We start from the raw sequence: 22,127 nt of genomic DNA on the forward strand, positions 1-22,127 counted from the left end.
TGTTGACCTTTGACCTCCAATTGTGACCTTGACCTTTAAGCTAGGGGTCCAGGTTTTGCGCATGACACGTCGTCTCCTCATGGAGAACATTTGTGCTAAGTAATATTAAAATCTCTTCATGGATGGGAGAGTTATGGACCGGACAGGAAAAAAGCCCTGTTGACCTTTGACCTCCAATTGTGACCTTGACCTTTGAGCTAGGGGTCCGGGATTTGCGCATGACACATCATCTCATCATGGGGAACATTTGTGCCAAGTAATACTAAAATCCCTCCAAGGATGGGAGAGTTGTGGACCGGACAGGAAAAAAGCCCTGTTGACCTTTGACCTCCAATTGTGACATTGACCTTTGAGCTAGGGGTCAGGGTTTTGCGCATGACACGTCGTCTCATCATGGGGAACATTTGTGCCAAGTAATATTAAACACGAAATTGCGGACGGACGGACAGACGGACGGACGGAATGACGGAAAAGTGCATTCCTATAGTCCCCGGAACTGGTTTTCAACCAGTAGGGGACTAATAAATAATTATTTCCCGCTGTTTCTTTACTTACATTGCACTTTCTTTGTTTCTTGCTGACTATATTCCACTTTACATATACCGAACTTGGGTCCTATAATACGGACCAGTCTAAAAACTTCAACTTCTGATTGATTGTTTCTAATTTCAAGTTGACCAATGGCAAGACTTCCTTCGTGGATTCTTTTATTACGTTGGCATGCTGAAGCAGTTTAACCGTAGAAACTTCAAACCTTCGGCCGAACGAAAGAGTGAATAAGCTCCTCTTTTTCAAAAACATCATACCTTGGATCGACAGTTCAAAGTTCAAATTATGGGTTATAAAGGGGGGGGGGGGGGGGCATGTTTTCGAATCTGGTCGCGTCAAGATTACCTATGTTAAAAAGGACTACCGGTTTTCCCCAATCCGATTTTTTCGATTTTGGAAAACCTAAATGAAACTGTTTCATTGAATATTCATCATAATGTATAATATATATAAAGTTTATCTTCCACCAAGGGGTGTGCTGTGGTCTGTTGCAATGTGACCGTTCAAAATGAGGTTTTCGTATACGCTGATGCAATACGTACTGTTTACAAATCATATCAAAAGCAATTGACTATCGAAAACAATTGGATGTATCCGGCATACTTGAACTAAATTGAAGACAACTTTGACTTATTTCCGTACCTCGTATATAAGAATTCACCGGAAAAATAATGTATCTGTGTTCATGTAGATGCACATTTAAACTAGTCTACTTACAAAGGCGCGGCTTACTGTTTGATATGATAATCCTTTTCTACTTCAAAGGTTTTTCCACATAGGTTTTACTATATAAATAAAAACAGTAACAAACCAAAATGAATGAAAAGTGAAATACGTTTCAAGGAAAAATCTTGTGAATTAAAAAGTCCATTGAAAATTTGTACAAATACCATCAAATTAATACCATGTTGATAACAGTTTAAAAGCAACGCGTATAGTAGACACGTAAAACGTCATAAATTTTAAAAATGCCGTTCAAAGAGATGCACTGGCCAGTTTCGGTCGGGATGGTTGTAGTGTTTATGTTGACTGGTTGGATTCTGAATTTTGTTAGTTTTACGGCCCCATTCTGGAACAATTCAAAACTATATCACTGGGGATTATGGCAGATGTGTGACGAAAGAACTGGTTGTGACGGCATATCGAGTAAAGATCTGACAGGTATAATGCGAATACGTTTCAAATATAGCGTGTAGTTTTCGTTTTTAATATGGATTTGTACTATGTTTTAATTAACAACTGTTCGCCTTTTTAATATACAATTTTCTTAAAGATTGGTGTAAACGCTATTTAAAGAAACTTCAATAAAAAGCACTATGATAAATAAGCTTAAACTGAGGCCGCCTATTGTAGTTTTCTAGTGCCGCCTCGGTGACTGATTGATTATTCAACGCGACTATATCGTGATGAACATTTTACCAAAATTTCACGCATACATCTATCATTATTCTGGCTACCGACTAGATAATCTTTAAAAAAATCTTTTATATATTCTGACTGCATCAGTCTTGGCTCTGATTATCTAGTGTTTTGAGAAGGAAAGGGACACACTTGTACAAAATGAGTTATCTCCTCTGAACAAAACACAGACTAATACATAGCAAGAAATTCGTCATTCCACCATTAGGCCTCTAAATTATAGTGCCATTTTTGGGTGTGTGACTTCCTATATTTGCTGATAACTGACAGTTTACTTACATGCGTTTATGTAATTAAAAAGAACGTGATAAGTCGAGTTAAACATATTTTATTAACAAAACATGGTATTTAATTTAACAGACTGTTATTTTATTTTCAGATGTAATGCAGATCGGAAGAATATTTCTTACACTATCTTTTATCGCCTATTTTGTCCTCATTATTCTGGTTGTTCTGTATTTATTCTGGAGGAGTGATCTGCGCTTTTTATCTGCCGCTGCAGTTACATCATTCTTAATACGTAAGTATTGCTGATCGTCCATGCACATGGTTATTAAATAGAATTTTTTAAACCAGTCACGTGTATAACTGTGTTTGAAGACCAGTCTAACATTTCCAAATTTAATCAAAATTGACTTTTGAGACCAGTCTAATATATCCAATTTTCATTGATATAAAACTGGGTTTGGAAACCAGTCTCATATTTCCAAATTTCATTAAAACTAAGTTTGAATACCAGTCTAATATTTCAAAATTTTGGTAAACTTAGTTTGGAGACCAGTCTTAAAATGGTCAACTTCCAGTTTATGCTCAGAACCATTCAGATGGGATGCTAGAGCTTTGAAGAACAGTTTCCAAGCTCAGTTATATAACCGTCGGCGCTAACGGTGGTTGACTCTAACCTCAATCATAAATTTTAATAAATTATCAATGAGAAGGTTTTATTTCAATAGTCTCCAAATTAATTTTTACGACATAGAAACCAGTGCTATTCATGTATTTGTATGGTTCCCTTTTCAGTAACGTACATGTTATCGTGGATTTCTGTATCTACAGAAAAAGATCTGCATTAACTACTGTGCGTGACTGCAACAGTATTTAGCCCGCCCACTTAGCTCAGTAGGTAGAGTGTTGGTCTACGGATCGCGGGGTCGTGAGTTCGATCCTCGGGCTGGGCGTATGTTCTCCGTGACTATTTGATAAACGACATTGTGTCTGAAATCATTAGTCCTCCATCTCTGATTCATGTGGGGAAGTTGACAGTTACTTGCGGAGAACAGGTTTGTACTGGTACAGAATCCAGGAACACTGGTTAGGTTAACTGCCCGCCGTTACATGACTGAAATACTGTTGAAAAACGGCGTTAAACCCAAAACAAACAAACAAAAAAAGCAACAGTATTTACAATGAATAACCTATTTGAATACCTAAGATATCTTACTAGGAACAGGTCGTTTGGTCATACGGTTATTGCTCCGTAATGATGATCGGCTATTTCCGTGCGAGTACGTGTTCTCGTATGCTGTTTCGGCATCATTCGGTCATGAAAAGAAAATAGCTTTTATCATAACAACCGGAGAATGGCGAAATTGCAAACAGAGGAAACGTAACTGAACGGAAAATGCCGATTGTCAGTACGGATTCACTACCTAAAGCTAGTTTGTCACGCAGACGAATTACATCGATGGAAGATTGAACTAACGTCCACAAGATTTTAAGTCCCTCTGTTAGTCTTCTGTTTTTGTTGTTGTTTGTTGTTGTTGTTTTTTAATTATCTAGAACAGCTTGGATCTATTGATGATAAATTGATGCATTTTATTTTGTTTCAGTGCTGGGGTTATTTCTTGGTGCAATACTTTGGATCTCAAGGGCCAACACAACCCTGTCATGGTGTTACTACCTGTGTTATGCGAGCGCTTTTCTTGTCTCCGCTTCCGGAGGCGTTATTTTGCACGTGCGGCGACAGGAACGGCTCAGATTAAATGATGTACAAGAACAGCCACAAGAGATCAGACTGGCTGGGGTGTGATATATTAAGCAATACACTTTTTAAAGTAACCTGCTTTAACATGTTTAAATACCAGGAAAGATATTTAGGGACGCGGTCCTGGAGAAGATAACAAGGCTGAGGCGGATGTGATACGTTGAGTTCTGTGAGCAATAGTTTGAAAAGTAAAACAACAATAGAGTGCTCAGTTCACAGATTAATGTGACCTTTTGATAGATATTAAATCAATTTAGACAATTAAAATGTAACTTACTTGACACTCATTGCACAAGTTGTAGACGAATAAAATATTACTAAAACCTTACTCGTTTTACAATCTTTTGGAAAGTAAATTTGAATAAACTAGTATCAAGTCATTCCAGTAGAACATTTATCATTTCCATTGATTCAAGAAGTAAATATTGTCCCGTTACATATTCTTCATTTAAAATATGGCCATTACAGATGACACCCAATTATTTGTACCATCTTTTGTTCTTCTTGAGGAACTCGTTGTATGGAATGTTCATGGCTACATCTCCAGACTTCCGCTTCATATCCATGTAGGCTATCATTGGATTGGACTTGGCAATACTCAAGTTCTTTATGACATGATCAAGCCCTATAAGCCCTCGTATTTTTCCAGCAATATCCTGTAAATCATAAGGCACAATGCTATTAGTAATAACACACAGTAAGACACTGTCTGTCTTACGATGAAATCCGTTATAAACCCGAAACTTCATAATTTGTTGACGCTCTTTAAAACTGTATATTTTCATTGGTTTTGTACATTATACACACATTGCCTATATTTGTGAAAACCTTCTAAATACCACCCTAAATTGAAACCAGACTTACGAATGACATTTGCAGATGCATTAATTAACGACACTCTGCAATCATCAACTTGTATAATGAGCCGCTCCGTGAGAAAACCAACATAGTGCGTTTACGACCAGCATGGATCCAGACCAGCCTGCGCATCCGAGCAGTCTGGTCAGGATCCATGCTGTTCGCTAATGGTTTCCCTAATTGTAATATGGTCTGATAGCGAACCGCATGGATCCTGACTAGACTGCGCGGATGCGCAGGCTGGACTGGATCCATGCTGGTCGCAAATGCACTATGTTGATTTTCTCATGGTGCGGCTCATATTGCAACTGTGTCATGGGATAAAACTGATTTAAGAAGTGCTTATAACCCGGACCTTATAAAATCAACATATCTACAACAGTTATTTCCCTTAACTTATTATGTTGCCGAGATGTCTGTCGTAAAAAAAACGCCGCATTTCTTAAAATCTGATTTGCAAAATTAGTTTTGTTAAGATATTTATATTTTTAACTCGAATATTTATTTTTCCCCAAAAACAAACAAAAGTTTGATTAAAAGGCAGCATTAAGAAGCCAATTTCAAGAAGTCGGCATTACGATCGAAATTTTAAGCATTTTAGAGTTTTTGGGTTTAAAAACTAATAGTTAACGAACAATATCAGGTAAATCATTTAATATTACAATGCGAAAAACGTCAACGTTTTGCCTATCCATATCTACAGACGTAAATTTGCAATATTTATGCTTCCAAACTGTAAACGTGCAAAAAGAAAAACAAAAATCCGTCGCAGTACACAATTAGAAGAAAATATAGACGAGAACACGACGAGAATGCGAGTCGTAATGAAATAGCGATGCCCTTTACAGAACACCGTATATATACACGTACAGCTTCATGTACTTTGTCATTTTGGGGAAGTAGTTATTGTATGATTGCAGGTATATTTCTACAAAGGATTTCACTCAACATTAAAGGGAAAATCTTGCTTTACACAGAGTTATATATTCAGTGTTTTTGATGCATATCCATCACATATTCAATATACTTGTTATTTTTTAAATGCCATTGACGTCAGTCAGTAGAACGTCAGAAATTTTAAAACTAAGTTGTATGATATAAGATACATTTCTACAAATAGCAACGCCCGCCGTTGACGGATTCATAATAGCGTAAAGTGCCTCACGCGCCATAATGGCCCCGGGTATCCGGAACGTCATGATGTCTACGTTATGTAGCAACGTTGATAATACGGATGAGAGAGCGCTGAAAGTTATCAGAGAGATTCTCAGATATTAATAGCACTGTGGATGAAAAACATCGATAAATGATGTTAATAAGTTCGAAGAAAATGTGATGAATGAAAATACCAAAGTGAAAATGAAGATAACGTATGTAATAAAATTAAGGTCAATAAACGGGTTGTGTGTGCCTTCTAACCATAATGGCACATCTAGTTTCATAATAGCACTGGGTGTGCCATTTTGGCAAGAAGGCACATCCAAGTGGCATTAACGACGTACGCATTTACTTGAACCTTTGTCGAAATGTAACATAGCTGATTGAAAAATAATTATCTTTCTTAGCATTTGATTCTTATCAACCCAGCCGAAATGCAGAAATTGCAGTAGTGTTTAGACTGGTGTAAGTCCATTGATTTGTTTTATCAGAAGTAATTTGGCATATATACAAGTCGTAGTATATACACTTCATATTCAAAACTATTTGCTCTCGGGGCCCATAAAACATTTAATAATTGTTATGTTGCATGCCATTTTTTTCTCTAGTTTTCATTTTAGACAAGCGATCTTCTGTTGACTGTAGAATTTACTTCTCTGGGTCAGGGTGGATGGTAAACAACAGAAAAACTTTTTTTTCTCTAATTCTTCTTGAAAATTTAGATGGAAAGGAAACCGTTAACGATTTAAGAATATGAATATTCGTATCAATATTGTTACAAAATCTAAGTTACTTTTTGCCAGTGATCTCCAATATTTTAGGGAACGCAAGGAAAAATAAGGACTATGGACACTGGATCTAAAACTTGGTATTTCTGCGTTTCGTCGTTTTTATAGTCCATGAACAAGATGCACAAATTTTGACTACTTCAAGGGCCATAACTCCGGAAAAACTTAGAGGATCCAGCTGGATATTAATTTGGCCTAGATAACATGCCCATAAACATTGCGACCAAGTTTAGTGAACATTGAATAAGAACTACTCGAGTAAGAGGTTTTCGCGCAATTTTGAGTAACTAAAGGGTCATAACTCTAGAGCTACTGGGACATTTCGGATTATTATTGAAATTGGCCGAGATATTTTGCCCATAAACATTCGACTAAGAAAACAGAACACTGGATAAGAACTACTTAAGTAAGGATACGAACACTGTCAATTTTTGCAGTTTTGAGTACTTCAAGGGCCATAACTCCAGACCCACTGGGAAATACCAGCTGGTTATCGAACTTGGCCTATATATTATGCCCATAAACATTATGATCGAGTGTGGTGATCATTCACAAAGATCTGCTAGGGGAGGAAAACTTTAATGAACAAAGTCCGCTCGCCTGCCGCTGGTTTCCACTTCACAGGCATATATAATTCGAATATAGCGTATAATTTTATTCGATTTCTGTTCAAATATCGCATTCTCTACGCAGTGAGGTGTCGCAAAAAAAATACAGTCTGCCTCTTTACGAACCGCATGTTCAAATATAAAAATCCGATGGCACTTATTAGATTCCGTACATGAGGAAAATATCGTATTTTAGCACCTGTTACTGCGGAGACCACAAATAAATAACCAACTATCTTTATTTTCTTTCCCATTCAGTAGTAAACCTCTTTACAGCGACAACCTCTGTAAAACATTGAAATTCTAGTTTTCCCAAATGATGGTCTAGCTAGAGATTGTACTGTATTATCGAGTGATTTTGTCCATGGCCACAATATACATGCATTATTGAAGAAATCACTTCGTAATGATATCGTTTGAAAACCAATTCTTTTATCATTTGAACTGAAATATAATCCTCTGGGAACCGAATCTCAATATCTTTCAATCTCGCTTCCATTACAACACATTCAAAGAGCAAAAGCAAACAGCAAAACAATTACGGTTTAAAGTGTGGGCGTTTTAAAATATTGATGATCCGTTTGTCTTAAATGACAACAAATATAAAAAAAATGCTTTTCCACTGGTGGGATCAATGAAAGTGGAGTCAAACTAATTTGAACGAAAGGAATGTCTCGACTTTGTATCATCCGATCCTGTAATTTAAGTTGCAATTTATTTGCTAATTTGAGTTGTACAAGGAGTGATGTATGGACATTTTTTGTTTTCTGTTGTTTACTTGCAAGTCTCCCATTCTTTAGACATATGCTAATATGTAAAGACCGTGCATAAAATTTTTGTTAAGAACACCCACACACACCATCCCGTCCTAAATAGTTCACACTGCACTGATTAAACACAAACTAGAACTGTCACAGAGTGACGAATACCCCCAAAATAAATACGGTCTTGTCACACGCCGCACCCTCCCCACACCCCACCCCCCCCCCCACCCCCAAAAAATGTTTGGTGGGGGTATATTAAGGAAACATTTATATTAAAAACGGAAAGGACTGAGGCTCGAGCCCACATCGGTGAGGGGCATGTGATTTGAAGTCAACGAAGGCACGGAGGTCCCTTCCTTATTTGACGTTGTCGTCTAATACAAGTCCAGCTTCTTATCTGAGAATTTGTAGGCATAAAATCTTAACTGTGGAAAATTCTGCTTAGTCAAATACTTAATATTTTCTGACAGAAATGTAAATCTACTTTCTAATATCATTTTAATTAAGCTAAATTGCTTTAATTTTCCGTATCATAGTCTATTCCCTATTCAAATAGAGAACCAGTTTATTATATCATTCTTATTCGTCATCAATATCTTATCTAGTTATTTCCAATGCCTCATTTGATTCAGTATAATATCTTTCGCTATTTCTCTGACTTTTTGTTACAAGCAGTCAATATTAGAAACTCAAACAACGCCAGTTAACACTAATATGGACTTTTGGTATGTTTGTTTTTGGTCAAGTGTTTTGGATAAGTTATCAAAAACTTTCCAGTTTACCTCATTCCATAACCGACCATCGAGTTATACTTTCCGTTTCTATATAAGTTTAAGTTGTTTGTTAGAACTTTGTATCACACGCATTCTTAACATTGTTTATTAACATTTTGCCTGTTTAAAATCCCCGCCTACTCACTGAAAAGATTTTCTGAAAACTTAATTAATTTGAATTTTCGTGGTTCTCTTTTCCTTTTATATTTTGGGAACAGGAAAAGGGAACTGTTCCTTATTCCTTATTTGCAAAAACGATCCAAGTTACTGGGTTACTTTTAACGTAACATTTTAATAAATCGTTCACCATTTTATATAAGTTATTGTATATTTACCGGTACATAGATGTATCGAATCTATAATTATGTTTTAGTTCCTTATTCGAACTTATTATTCATTATTATTATTATTGTATATTCATATTTCAATGCAAACAAGCTCAGCATTTTAAGTAAAGTGTTTCAAGCATTTTAATATTTCGTTTGCTGTAATTCACGCCAGTCTTACGAGGTTTTCATGACATGTAATGTTTTTCATTTTCGGATTTTCCTATTTCTAATTCAAATATGGAATAAGGGACCAATTCCTTATTCCGTATTCGGCATTTCGATCTTACATGGTAATGTTATGATATTAGGAATAAAGATGACAATTTCATTGGTCTCCGAATAAGGAATAAGGAATTTGTTCCTTAAAAGAGTAGTGAATAAGGAACGAGGAGAATGTCATGCATTTATCAAATGCTAGCTGTTTTCAGTTTCGTTTTAAATTTCTACGACTAACAGTATGTGTCCTAATCATAATCAATAGAAGATTTTAGGCACAATTATTCACTTTTAAGTCAGGCCCACAAAATTTAGGTAATATGCTTTAATAGTGGAGCAACACTCCAAACATAAATTGAAGCATTATTATACGGGCTGACAACTGGGTAAAATCATTAACCCACAAACCTGCATGTCTACCTCGCATAAAGTCTACATCCCGAACGAACTTCAAACCCAGTGCATTGAAGGGTTAGTGATTCGAAGACAGCAACCATTTTCACTTGGACACGGATGCCCCGACGACTCATGGCGAGGTGTGAGTACGTCTCATGGCGAGGTGTGAGTGTAACAGAGGCGTAACAAACCCACTGTCGACTGACTGAATGGTCTAATACAACAACAAAATTACCTTGATATGTTCAAAATCCGTTATCCCTATATCTGGAAGTTTGGACGCATCAAGGTATACAAGATGTCTGCCTGAGAGGAAATTTTTTTCAAAACATACCTGAAATATGCAAAAATCAGAGTAAAGATGAGAGAAAATCAAATTAATTTTAATAATATGTTTGATAGGTTAAACTGAAAAAGAGTGAACTTGAGCTACGCCCACTGTCCGTTGAAGGGCGTTCACACCACTTCATCATTTTTAATAGAGAGCAACTTCTATAAGATATCATATACTATAGATGTATTTATTTTTGAGGCACGAGATGTTGTTGTTTTTACCATAAACATGCAGCGATCTCGCGAGGATATGAATTTGGTATCCAGGTTTGAAGAAAATGAATTGAATGATTGTATGTTTTTGTAGAGGTTTAATTTCATAGATTGACGCAACCACGAAATCAATGAAAATTAAACCGTCACGAATATTGTTGATTTCACAGTATCAAAAAAAAAATAAACATGAATATAAACAGCCTACAGTCCGGCTACACTTCATTGTTTTATACTGCGTGACGTACATACGCTTTCTAAATGAGCCGCGCCATGAGAAAACCAACAAAGTGCATTTTGCGACCAGCATGGATCCATGATGTTCGCTAATGGTTTCTCTAATTGCTTTAGGCTTTGAAAGCGAACAGCATGGATCCTGACCAGACTGCGCGGATGCGCAGGATGGATCCATGCTGGTCGCAAATGCACTATGTTGGTTTTCTCATGGTGTGGCTCAAATATTTAACAGATTTCTCGAATGTTTTATAAGAATTTTGTATTTCTCACTTCCGTACAATCGTCAACAATTACAACTCGGATGTGCTTATATCTTATTTAGTTTTAAAGATAGATTTCAATATAACGGATCGGGTTGCGATACACTAGCGTTTTGCGAACAGATTCTCATAACCTCATGGCAACTGATCCTATCAGGAATGGGTATCCAGAGTGTCAGATACAAGTTGTAGAACTTGCTTCACAATCCGCCTAATGGGTGAAATTAGCGCTGGGCTCTTGACTGTGTTGAAGACACTCGATATAGCACCTCATAAGATTTCTCTATCCTATGCCCGGACCTCTGCATGTAACCTCTAGACCACGGGTCCATCAATTTCAGTTACATCAAGTTTTATTACTAGCTATATTTTAGAACAAAATGACATAAATCTGTAAATATGTCCCATTAATAACATCTTACTCTGTATTGCGGATATCCTATTTCACAAATCCAGTCAGCCAGTTCTTCTTCAGTCCAATAAATTGTCATAGGAACGCCGTGTTTCTCATCTGTTTTCCGTACATACTCACAAGGCTGGTTAAACGACATCTTACGCCGAATTCTAAACCGCTCATGGGCCGAATTCCCCTTCTTGATTTTTATTGTCTCCACCTGTAAATAAAATAAACCTTGAAAATATTCTAAATTTTCAAGTTTGCTTTTATCTCGTTAACGATTATCGCGTTGTGCCTAGGTAACAGCGTGACGTCATTTAACGTTATGCATCATAACGTCATAAATACACGAAACGACGCTTTACTAAGAATTTACATCCGATGCTTATCAAGAAACCGGTTTTCTTGTGTAATTTTCATATAAACTTAAAACGAAAATACAATGCTATATATATGTAGCTAATACTTATAAGATATTTTGGGAATGTTTTCGATTTCATTAGATTAAAAACATTAGATTCAAAATAAAGAGCTACTTACACAAAAACATACTTCAGAGTCAATAAGTCCGTCAAAGGAAAGATATCGCATTACAGACTGACTATTGATTAATAGGTAGTCGAGCCGAGTAAAATCGTGTATATGGACTGCGTCATTTGTTGCACCATTGGGGATGAATGTCACTTCATGATTAGATACCTGCTATTCTGTTGATTTGGGAAAACAGTTTATTTCATGAGGTTCTAAGAGTTGTTTTATTTTGCATCCATATGCAACAAGATTTATGTCGCTTTCATGCCTTGATTTGATATATAGAAAAAAGACTAAAAGGCTAACGGTCCAGAACAATTAATTTTAAAGCTCTGAAAGACATGTACTGTAAAAGTCATGCAATGTTATAAGCAGAGAGAAAAAAACTCAAATGGACAGTCCTTTAACAGAACTCAATGTGTATCATTTACTGTAAATTACATGAATGAGTTTTGAAATTTGAATCAATAACTTCAATTTAAAACGGATTGTATCTATGTAAAAGGCGCCAGTTTCGCTTCTTACTAGACTCCGTGTGAAAGAAAAAAAATGTGATGACATCATACGCCGCAATTTGGTTGCATCTTGTCGAAGTTTTCAAAATGCATTCTTTTACATGTAATTCTAGACGATCAAGAATGTATCATAAAAACCTTTAAAGTGCACGAATTATATGCACATTGCGTGCTGTACCCACATTTAGCTAGCGTTGTTTAATTACAAAAGCATATAGAAGTGATGGAACGAATATAATACTCTTGTTTTATGTTCTTCTGTTGGACTGTCTGATCGATACAGTACATGTTTTATGCAGGATAATTTCTATCAAAAGATCGTGCCATACATGTATATAGTTTGCGTACGAGACCCGTCATGTGACTTGACCATTCTAGCGAGAGCAAGTTCTAATAATGAAAACCACTCAACGATATAACGATGTTATACAAATTCAATATCCCAATTAGTATACATCGCTTTAACTTAACTGACGACGTTTCATTGGAAAGTATGGAATTTCTATAGCTTTGTGGTCTGTGATGCTCCGCTAAATCACTTGGTAGCAGATCGATACATGTCTCATTTTCTATGCGGAACAGAGTTGCAGACTCTGTTTTTAGAAGCTAGTCATCAAGGCTGTAGACCAATATTATCGAGAAGGTACCAGTCGATATAAAATATGGAAATTCGTGTTCATCGTTTTTAAGTATTTTTTGGCATATATCAGCGATGTGTTGACATATGAACAAACGTGTTATTGGAAAGTGTGTTAGTGTGACAGAAGAACAGCATCTGTTTTTGTTTCTTTAACATCAGTGTACTCGTGTTCATCAGACGACATTTGATTGCTTTCAAAATGGCCGCTGGAGCATGCGCGCCAGCCATGGTGGAGTTCCGGGACATCCTAAATGGGATGTAGAATGAGATGGAAAAGGTAAGGCTAGTTTGATTAAATGTTATCAATGTTGTTTATTTGCAAACGAAATGTATCCTTGTTAGCGAAAGAATCGACCTTTAAAAGGAGTATCTCTGGACAGGTTTGTCGTAAATTGCACGTGCAATCAATCATGTCTCCTTGGATGTGATCCAGAAATAACACGGCGAAATCAATTTCATTTTATACTCTTCCTCCTTATCCCTCTTTCCTTAAATTAGCTTTTTCTTGCTAACAAGATCAGTAAATACCGATTGCTTTGCAGCACTTCTTTTCAATTTTCATTTTATTGAAATTAGTTAAGGCCACACTTGGGCATGGATTTCTGTTCATAAAGCAAGCTTACTTTAACCAAAGGATAAGCTTACCAGTCCTATAAACTGGAAGGCTGGAATAACTTTTGCGTTCTCCAGCTTTATCATACTGACAAAATTTCAACATACAACATCGCAGATCACTTCCATCAAGCTTATTGTACCCAATTTACAATTTTGCTTGTTTATTGATTTATAAGTATTTATAGTATTACAAAAGCTAACAAGGTATTGACCATCAGAATGAAGTTACTCCAGAAACTTTATCCACAGGTTTAGCTGTCCATTAGTCACATTTAATCTACAAAAACGCACTACAGAAACTGATTTCATTTCTGAGTATTTGGGTGAACATATGGAGCAAAGGTTATTAAGGACTCATTGTCCTATGGATAAAGTTAACCCGCTCTTTGTTTTACGTTTTCTTGTTTTCAACTCAAATACATTAAAATGTCAAGCTGGGGTGTTTTAAAGTTTATAGGTCAGAGGCCTCTGGAAAATATTCCCAGTCTCGTATTCATCAAGCGTCTGAGTATGGAATTAGTCATAGTCCTTGAAAGGCTTAATGTCGTATTTGATCTATATCTATATTTTAAGGAAGTAGGTTACCTTGATATTTGTATGTGCGCATGTCCAACCGGAAGCTAATGTGACGATTTACGACGACGTTTACGACAAACTAAATGTGTTTGTATATCCATTCTTCTGGAAATAAATCATGAACCTGCCTCCGATCTTATGTTTAATGGTTTAATAATGCAGAAATAATGAATGAATTGCCGCAGAAACGCTTCAAAACATTGTTGCCTTAAAATGACGTCATTAACGTCATGACGTTACGTGTCAGTTACCGCGCAAAATTAATAGCATTTATTTTGAAAGTACGTTTTTCTGTGCTTTTTCTTTATTTGAACTATTTTTAAACAGCCATTATTTGCTAAAACATTTTTTATTAGTCTTTTACTCTGAAAAATAATCAATATTTTGCTTCTTTTATGTAATTATATTGAAATGTTATGCGGAATGTAAGAAAATGGATGATGTTAACTGATGTGATTGGGAATATAGTTGGGTGAAAGGTAACTTATTACGGCCATTTACAAATAAAAATTGGGCAGTTTGATTTGTTATACCTATTTCCCATTTTCCGTTGATAATTTGTTACTTAAATACTAAAACTAAGCTCTAAAATTGTTCAAATTTCAGTATAAAATTGTGATATCTTGAATTAAATTGATGTTACCATGGAAACGAAGCCCGTGACCTTTATGTCTAATTGTAAAATTCAAAAGCGTTGACACTGGTCTATTTAAGAAACACAGCTTCCGCTCTTTATTTTCATTTCAACAATATCCATGAGGATAATAGCAGCATGCAGAACGATTTTTCGATAAAAATATCAGACGACGGGCACTGCTGTAAGTTTTTAAAGCTGTGAAATTTGTTTAAAATAAATGCAATTCATACGAAAATAACTACGTTAGAAAGATAGAGTTTTAAAAGCACATTAACAAGAAAGAAACTTTTATATATATAATTTTCCATAAAGAAATTTATGATAAAAAAACAACATATCACTATTTTAAACATCTCTGTTGCCATGGTTTACTCTAAACTTTAAGACAAACGTAGTACCATGTAAGTTCTTGGTATTTGCTAATCATATTAACCCAAAGATCCATGTTGGTCAGTAACAGAATGGCACTGAAGCCGTCGAAACCCGTTTTCATACATAATTGTGACAAAATAGAGAAAATGCGTTACCATGAAACAACGAGCCCCGCGACATATACATTTTAAGCTTTTGTTAGAAACTAAGATCGCATACTAGTAAAACTATTAATATATTACAGACTTCAACAGGATAACATGAAACACAAATACACTGAAGAAAGTGTTAAATATCCGTATTTTCCTTCTTCTTTCCAATATAAATAACCTTAAGATGGTCATGTATTCAAACCTGGATAAAATTGTACTTGAAGGGACAGAGATAAACGGATTTGAGATTGTAGCAGTTAAAACATTAAATTACACGAAATACAGAAAATTGCTGCGGTTCAACTAATTTGAATTTACCCTGGTACAAGGTAACCTACCTCCTTAATAGAACATATTTATCATAAAAACTTGATAAATGATAAACAAAGTTGTAGCAATTTAAAAATAACTAAGTGGAGTTTGAGACTAATTCTATATTTCAGTCGTAATGGCTCTTCTTTTCTGCATACAGTTTACCAATATTGATGTTTAAATATTGTTTGTATACAATAGAAGACAAGCGTTTGGTTTAGGTTTTCATTGCTCCGGTTTATAGATACGAAGGTAGTAATTCGCCGGATATGCCTCCGTGGTCCACTCGAAAGTAGTACATACCAATATATAGTGCCATTTTCCCGCGTGGTAAAGCCATTTCAATGTCACTGATATAAGCTTTATTGATAGGAATGTCTGCGGATGATTTTAAGCTACGTTATATGCTTCAAAAGTTGTGTCGAAGCTGTTTGGTAAAATAAAAGTGAAAGTGTTTACCTATTAGTCTAATAGGTTACTAATAGGTAAACCTATAAGTGTTTTCGTCTCGTGTCTCAGTCACATGACCATGGTTTCATTGCAATTTGGTTAACCCCATAATATTTTTGGTATGTTTTGCCTGATTACGTAAAGCCAGACTTAGACAAGGATAGTTTCGCAAGAAGTGATGGGCTATAAATGCTGATAAAAACATGTTATATATTGTTATTGTCACATAGAAAATAGTGGCGGAGACATTTAATACCTTCTAATCTATTATTTACGGAAAGTCATGAGCTTTATGACCGAAGATTGTCGAGTGGGTTAACGTGAATCACACGAAAATTGTCGAGTTCCATTACCGTCCTCTACGGGTTTTTACTCTACGATAATATTAGCGTTAAAGAAATAAAATCATTTGCCTATTCCTATCCTATATTCCTATTATGATATACTGATGAAACGTTTTTCTGGCTGCAGGCCGGTATTGAATTCACCTTTACTTTCTGTAAATATCTGGGGTGAAGGTCAATTGAAACTACATTTGTTTTGCTTTATAAGTACCCGGTCGTATGTTAGAGTGCAGAGTGCATGCACGTTTCGTAGCTTGAAGTGTGCATTGGCTAATTCGGCCGTGTATCTTTTTTAAAAATACTTCTTGTCATTTCTACTATGTCCCTGTAAGCTTCATATTTTGCAAGGTATTGATACTATATTTATATTGAATGGGAATAACATTTTTGCCGTATAGTTATATATCGTTTCATAATGTTTTGTGATAAAATCCGTGTTAAATGATACCCTTTTTGTATTATAATGACCGAGTTAAAAGCATTTGACATAAATGACTTAACATTGACTCTAATTTTCAATTATGTATCTCAGTCACAATTGTTATAATCAATGTATCAGCTGATCGAATTATCATCTTAGATAGGTCCGATTAGACACTAATTAAAGGATCGCATGTATAATGACAGTTTGTGTGAGGTTTCGGCACTGTTAGTATTTTAATGACCTTAAACTATGACCGTTTTATTGAATACCGGCCGCATAGTGTGCTATCGCCCTGTTATTATATACATGTGATAGTTAAAGGTACTAAAATGTTTGTCTACCCTATTATACTATGAAGTTATCAGATCTAAATTCAACCGTCTGTAGTTCATATTTTAAAAGCAATAGCTCTACAAAATGTATTTTGTGGTGTGCTCCCCACCGCACTCCACGGTGCACTATTTTCACTTTGTTACAGTAACGAAGGTCGCCATTACCATGGTTGCCATGCGGACATTACCGTAATAATACCAAGGAATAAAAGTTCCTTAACATTATTTGTTTGGACAGGGACCAGCTAACTTTAAACACTTCTAATATTTTTTTCTTATTTATATTTGAGCCGCACCATGAGAAAACCAACATAGTGCGTTTGCGACCAGCATGGATCAAGACCAGCCTGCGCATCCGCACAGTCTGGTCAGGATCCATTCTGTTCGCTAACAGTTTCTCTAATTGCAATAGGGCTTAAAAGCGAACAGCATGGATCCTGACCAGACTAGTCTTATTTGCAGTTTTATTGAAGATGTAAATATGATCAACTGCTAATGAAGACATATACACTGTATAATTGTGTTGGCGTTCCAAAGACTGTTTTTACACGCAGATTTGACTAAACTTTGATAAAGTGACTACGAATTAAAGTGTAACTAGTCATTAACTGATGTACATTTATGATGGACTAGATATTGGACATATCAAGTTGCCCACACTAGTTCGTAGACTGTTTTAATATTCGCTTTGTAAGCTCTGTTTATTGTACAATCCTATACACCTTAAGTCTTTTTTACTGTTACAATATCATAAATCATACGGTTCATTTCTTTTTTTCATACATAAAATGGCGCAGTCAATATGGGACCAGTTTGTTTAAATGAAATGTCGATTATCACATGAAAGGTCAATTTGTACTTTCTATGTTGAATTCTACAGATAATATTGCAAAACATATTTGTTCAGATGAAGAAGATAGGGCGATACGTATGGCAGTAGATTTGTGTCTATGTTCGATTTTTATATTATGTTCAATAATCGGACACATATGTGTTTAGTTGTTTATATTTCTGTTCGATTATCGCATACAAATAATTATTTTCATGTTACGTTTGTTCGATGATCAACTATGTCTTTGATTATTGGACAATCATGAAATAGTTAAAAACAAAGTCTGTGCGATAATCAGATACATTGTGTTTTTATCATCGAACAGACGTAACATGAAAATAAATATTTGTACGCGCTAATCGAACAGAAACGCATATGAGCCGCGCCATGAGAAAACCAACTTAGTGCGTTTGCGACCAGCATGGATCCAGACCAGCCTGCGCAGTCTGGTCAGGATCCAAGCTGTTCGCTTTCAAAGCCTATTGCAATTAGAGTGGCCGTTAGCGAACAGCATGGATACTGACCAGGCTGCGCGAATGCGCAGGCTGGTCTGGATCCATGCCGGTCGCAAACGCACTATGTTGGTTTTCTCATGGTGCGGCTCATATGTGTCCGATTATTGAACATAATATAAAAATCGAACATAGACACAAATCTACTGCCATACGAGTACAAAATTAGTGATCTAAACCAGAGATATGCAATCTATAAAACGAGGAAACTTACACAATTCCAGTGCACTTTTGCATTTAGGTGTAGTATTATGAGCAGGCATGTTTTTTACAGAACCATGTGGATTGTTATTGTCCAAGCACTGAAGGGCAGTGTTTGGACAGAAAACAAAGGTTGAGCACCCCTTTCTTAATATAAGTAGATGAATCAGGTCATATATGTACAAATAGCATAATAATTTCATTGACATACAAGTATATATCACAACACCATAATCATCACATGGCGCAATCAAGTTGAAATAATTATTTTATTATCATGTATATATTTTCTTAAGATTTGAAACTCAACAAAAGGCGGACAAAAACTAAATAACAAATCTGACTGAAAATGTTTTACATGCGATACAGTAGACGATGGATACCACTTTTCATCAGACAAACATATATTACATATATTTCCGAATGTATACCTGATGTGTTTAACCTTTAACTTGCTGGCGGCATGTGAATTTGCCTTTGCGACCAGTTCAGACCAGGACCAGCCTGCACATCACTGCGGGCTGAACATGGCCTGCACTGTTCGCTATTCAGTAAGTAAATTTTCGGTGAACACCCCTTTTAATAATAAGTGGTACAGCCCCAATTGAATGATAGATCAGTCCATTTTAGAAATTTAGCAGGGTAAAGGTAAAAGATGCCAGTATTGACTGGCATGACCGCCTTATAATTTTCAAACATGAGGATACATTATAAAGCTCGTCTTCTGCCTGTACTATATTTCTTTCTGATTTCAACAGAAAAAAGAGGTGGGCTTATAATCTATGTTGCTCCATCCGAATTATAATGTTTGAATTTTTACATTTAAGCTACCTTTATTTGTGACCAGCGCAGCATGTTAATGTGAATATGTCTTGTTTACTCTTGTATATTACCCGTCGCATATTACGGATTCTCGTTTTAGAAATACCAACTATCTTCCATAACTGCACACTTTGATCAAATATAAAATATTCAATATACTTAAAAAGATTGCGCTTTTATATCCTGAAGTTACTTGAACTAAAATGGAATTATTGCACCGTTGGGAATGTTTGACACAGTAGATTCGCATAATCGATACTATATCTGAGACATTGAGAGAATGGTAAGACAAAATGATCGATCGATTTAAAATTGAAGGCTTATATTGATGATCACATAAAGACAGACATCTGGTTTGATGGACGGCAATTATTTGAATAAAATAAACAGCATTGCATTCCATCAACCACTGAGATAATCTCTCTCCTGTTGCTAAGAAACAACATTTGTTATGGTACTCGAGGTAACAGTTCATAAGACGTTGCCTTGAATGGAAATTAACTTAAGTTCCAAATTACTATTCTGTTGGGGTTTCTTTTTATTTTGAGAAAAGTAAAACGCTTGGAAATCTAAAATACTGGACGAAAGGTACAAGTTAAATGAGCCGCGCCATAAGAAAACTTACATAGTGCATTTGCGACCAGCATGGATCCAGACCAACCTGCGCATCCATGCTGTTCGCTTTCAAAGCCTATTGCAGTTAGAGAAACCGTTAGCGAACAGCATGGATCCTGACCAGACTGCGCAAATACACTATATTGCTTTTCTCATGGTGCAGCTGAAATGTATATTATCTGTGTCTTGGCTGAATAATTATAGAAAACTCTGCATTAGCGCTGTAATCACAAAACATTGTCATGTAGTGACAGTCATTTGTTAAAAACTCTGACTATTTTAGCAGTATTAGGAAATTTTAAGTTGCCTCTGGGCAGAGCAGTCAGTGTTCGCATTGACAGAAAGGGCTTTACTGCAGAATCATGGCCACACCCACTGCAGTGTGTTCTCAGGCAAGACACTTTATGACGATTGCCTCGGTCGACCCAACTGTAAATGAGCACCAGCTCATTGATTGGGGTAAGGTATAACTTGTTTTAACTGTCCTTAGAAATAGGGTCGCTCAAAAGCTCCACCTAGCACACAGTGCTGGTCATACACACACACAAGTTAATTAATTGTTCCGTTTTTTCAAAACTTAAATTGGTAAATAATATAACTTTAAAATTTAAACACATCTCTCCCGGTAATGTCGTTTACCTCTTGTCAGTATCAGTGTATTGTTTAAACATATTTTGGTCTTCAAAGACTTACTTGCGTAATGTCTTTAAGTTTCAGACCATACGAGCAAGCTTTCTCCAATATCTCCATTAGTATTATAGCTCAATTATTTATAGAAGTGAATGTATGTTGATCCCCCATGATATTTCTTAATACCATAATCATGGCCGTATTACATGCCTCAGCTTATTGAATTGTAGACTTTCTATCGATCCATATCTCCGCGAATCTATGAAATTGTTTCCAACAGCCATACTATTCCGTCGTTAAATAGATTAAGATCCCATATTTACCAAGAGATTGTATCGCGTACAATATAATTAAGGCAGTCGAAAGTTAAATCTTAAATGGAACGGAAAAAAACATGGATTGAATCGTGAAAGATATCCTATTTTAACAAGAACAAGCACGTACTCTACCTGATAGAAATAGCCTTTGTAGTGAAGCATTGATTTAAAGTATCTTGGCCAATTCCAGTGCACTGACCGGATTCCAATGACCTGTTATTTTGAACAAGAGGCCGTGTCGTATAAAGACCCCATAGTGCAAGATATAAAGATCGTTTTCATGAAATATATTCATGTCTTATTTTTATCGCTTAACAACAGGTAAAAATCGTTTTAACAATCATGAAATGTTGTATCGCGAAAATATGTGACAAATCGTTTTATCAAAGCCTGACGTGTTATTTGTTATAAAGTTAATATAATGGAAACCTAAAAGCAAAATATCTGCATGATACATGCACGATTTATCATGGTTTCCTAAAGAAAGAAAAAAAAGCAATTCTTTATCACCACACATCGCTACAATCTTTAGCGGACGTTTCGTGTTTCCGACCAATGTAATCCAAAAATACCTCTCCGCGTTGACTCATTAAAGACACTGTAAAAGATAATTACCACGATACAACTTTTATCAGCTTGTGCAGACACTAGAATTAAAGTCTTTAATCACGTAAATGTTCAAGCGCTGCATGTGCATCAGTTGAAACAGCATGAATGCACGGGAGCTGAAAACTTTAAGCTTATACGTCTTAAAGATACTCTTAAACATGTTATTAAGTACGGTAACTTCTTGTACAAAATCTAACGGTATCTTCACTTATATTCATTTGAAATGAACAAAAATTTATTTACATTCAAGTTGTAACATATCTCTATGATTTATTACTCAAACAGTTTATTTGTCTTATTTTTGACAATATTCATGTGAATTTCACAACCAGGTTTTGGAAACCATTCATTTCCTTTTGCTATAAAATCAATGCTCTAGTTAACAACCGTTTTTGTGTGGCCTTAAC

The 22,127-nt window shown here is 35.7% G+C and overlaps 3 protein-coding genes across 3 annotated transcripts in view; 2 read left to right on the plus strand and 1 right to left on the minus strand.

Annotated features, from left to right (window-relative positions):
- The first annotated feature begins 980 nt into the window (after positions 1-980).
- LOC128545877 (uncharacterized) lies at positions 981-4,280 on the plus strand. Its single transcript, XM_045325623.2, has 3 exons — positions 981-1,710; positions 2,348-2,488; positions 3,798-4,280. Exons 1-3 carry the CDS (start codon positions 1,518-1,520, stop codon positions 3,995-3,997), a joined length of 534 nt encoding a protein of 177 aa, XP_045181558.2. The 5' UTR covers positions 981-1,517; the 3' UTR covers positions 3,998-4,280.
- Positions 4,160-11,582, minus strand: LOC123540550 (sterile alpha motif domain-containing protein 15-like). The gene is made up of 3 exons (XM_045325655.2): positions 11,308-11,582; positions 10,078-10,176; positions 4,160-4,608 (listed from the first exon to the last, which is right to left on the minus strand). The coding sequence occupies exons 1-3, from the start codon at positions 11,434-11,436 to the stop codon at positions 4,432-4,434; spliced, it is 405 nt and encodes a 134-aa protein (XP_045181590.2). The 5' UTR covers positions 11,437-11,582; the 3' UTR covers positions 4,160-4,431.
- Positions 11,583-12,929: 1,347 nt separating this feature from the next.
- Positions 12,930-22,127, plus strand: part of LOC123540363 (sodium channel protein para-like) — a 196,690-nt gene continuing 187,492 nt past the window's right edge. Inside the window, exon 1 of the mRNA XM_053546008.1 lies at positions 12,930-13,245. The gene's annotated coding sequence lies outside the window, so the exon portion shown is untranslated. The remainder of the gene's footprint in view (positions 13,246-22,127) is intronic.

The sequence above is a fragment of the Mercenaria mercenaria genome, chromosome 1, assembly GCF_021730395.1.
Source record: "Mercenaria mercenaria strain notata chromosome 1, MADL_Memer_1, whole genome shotgun sequence".
Lineage (NCBI taxonomy): Eukaryota > Metazoa > Mollusca > Bivalvia > Venerida > Veneridae > Mercenaria > Mercenaria mercenaria.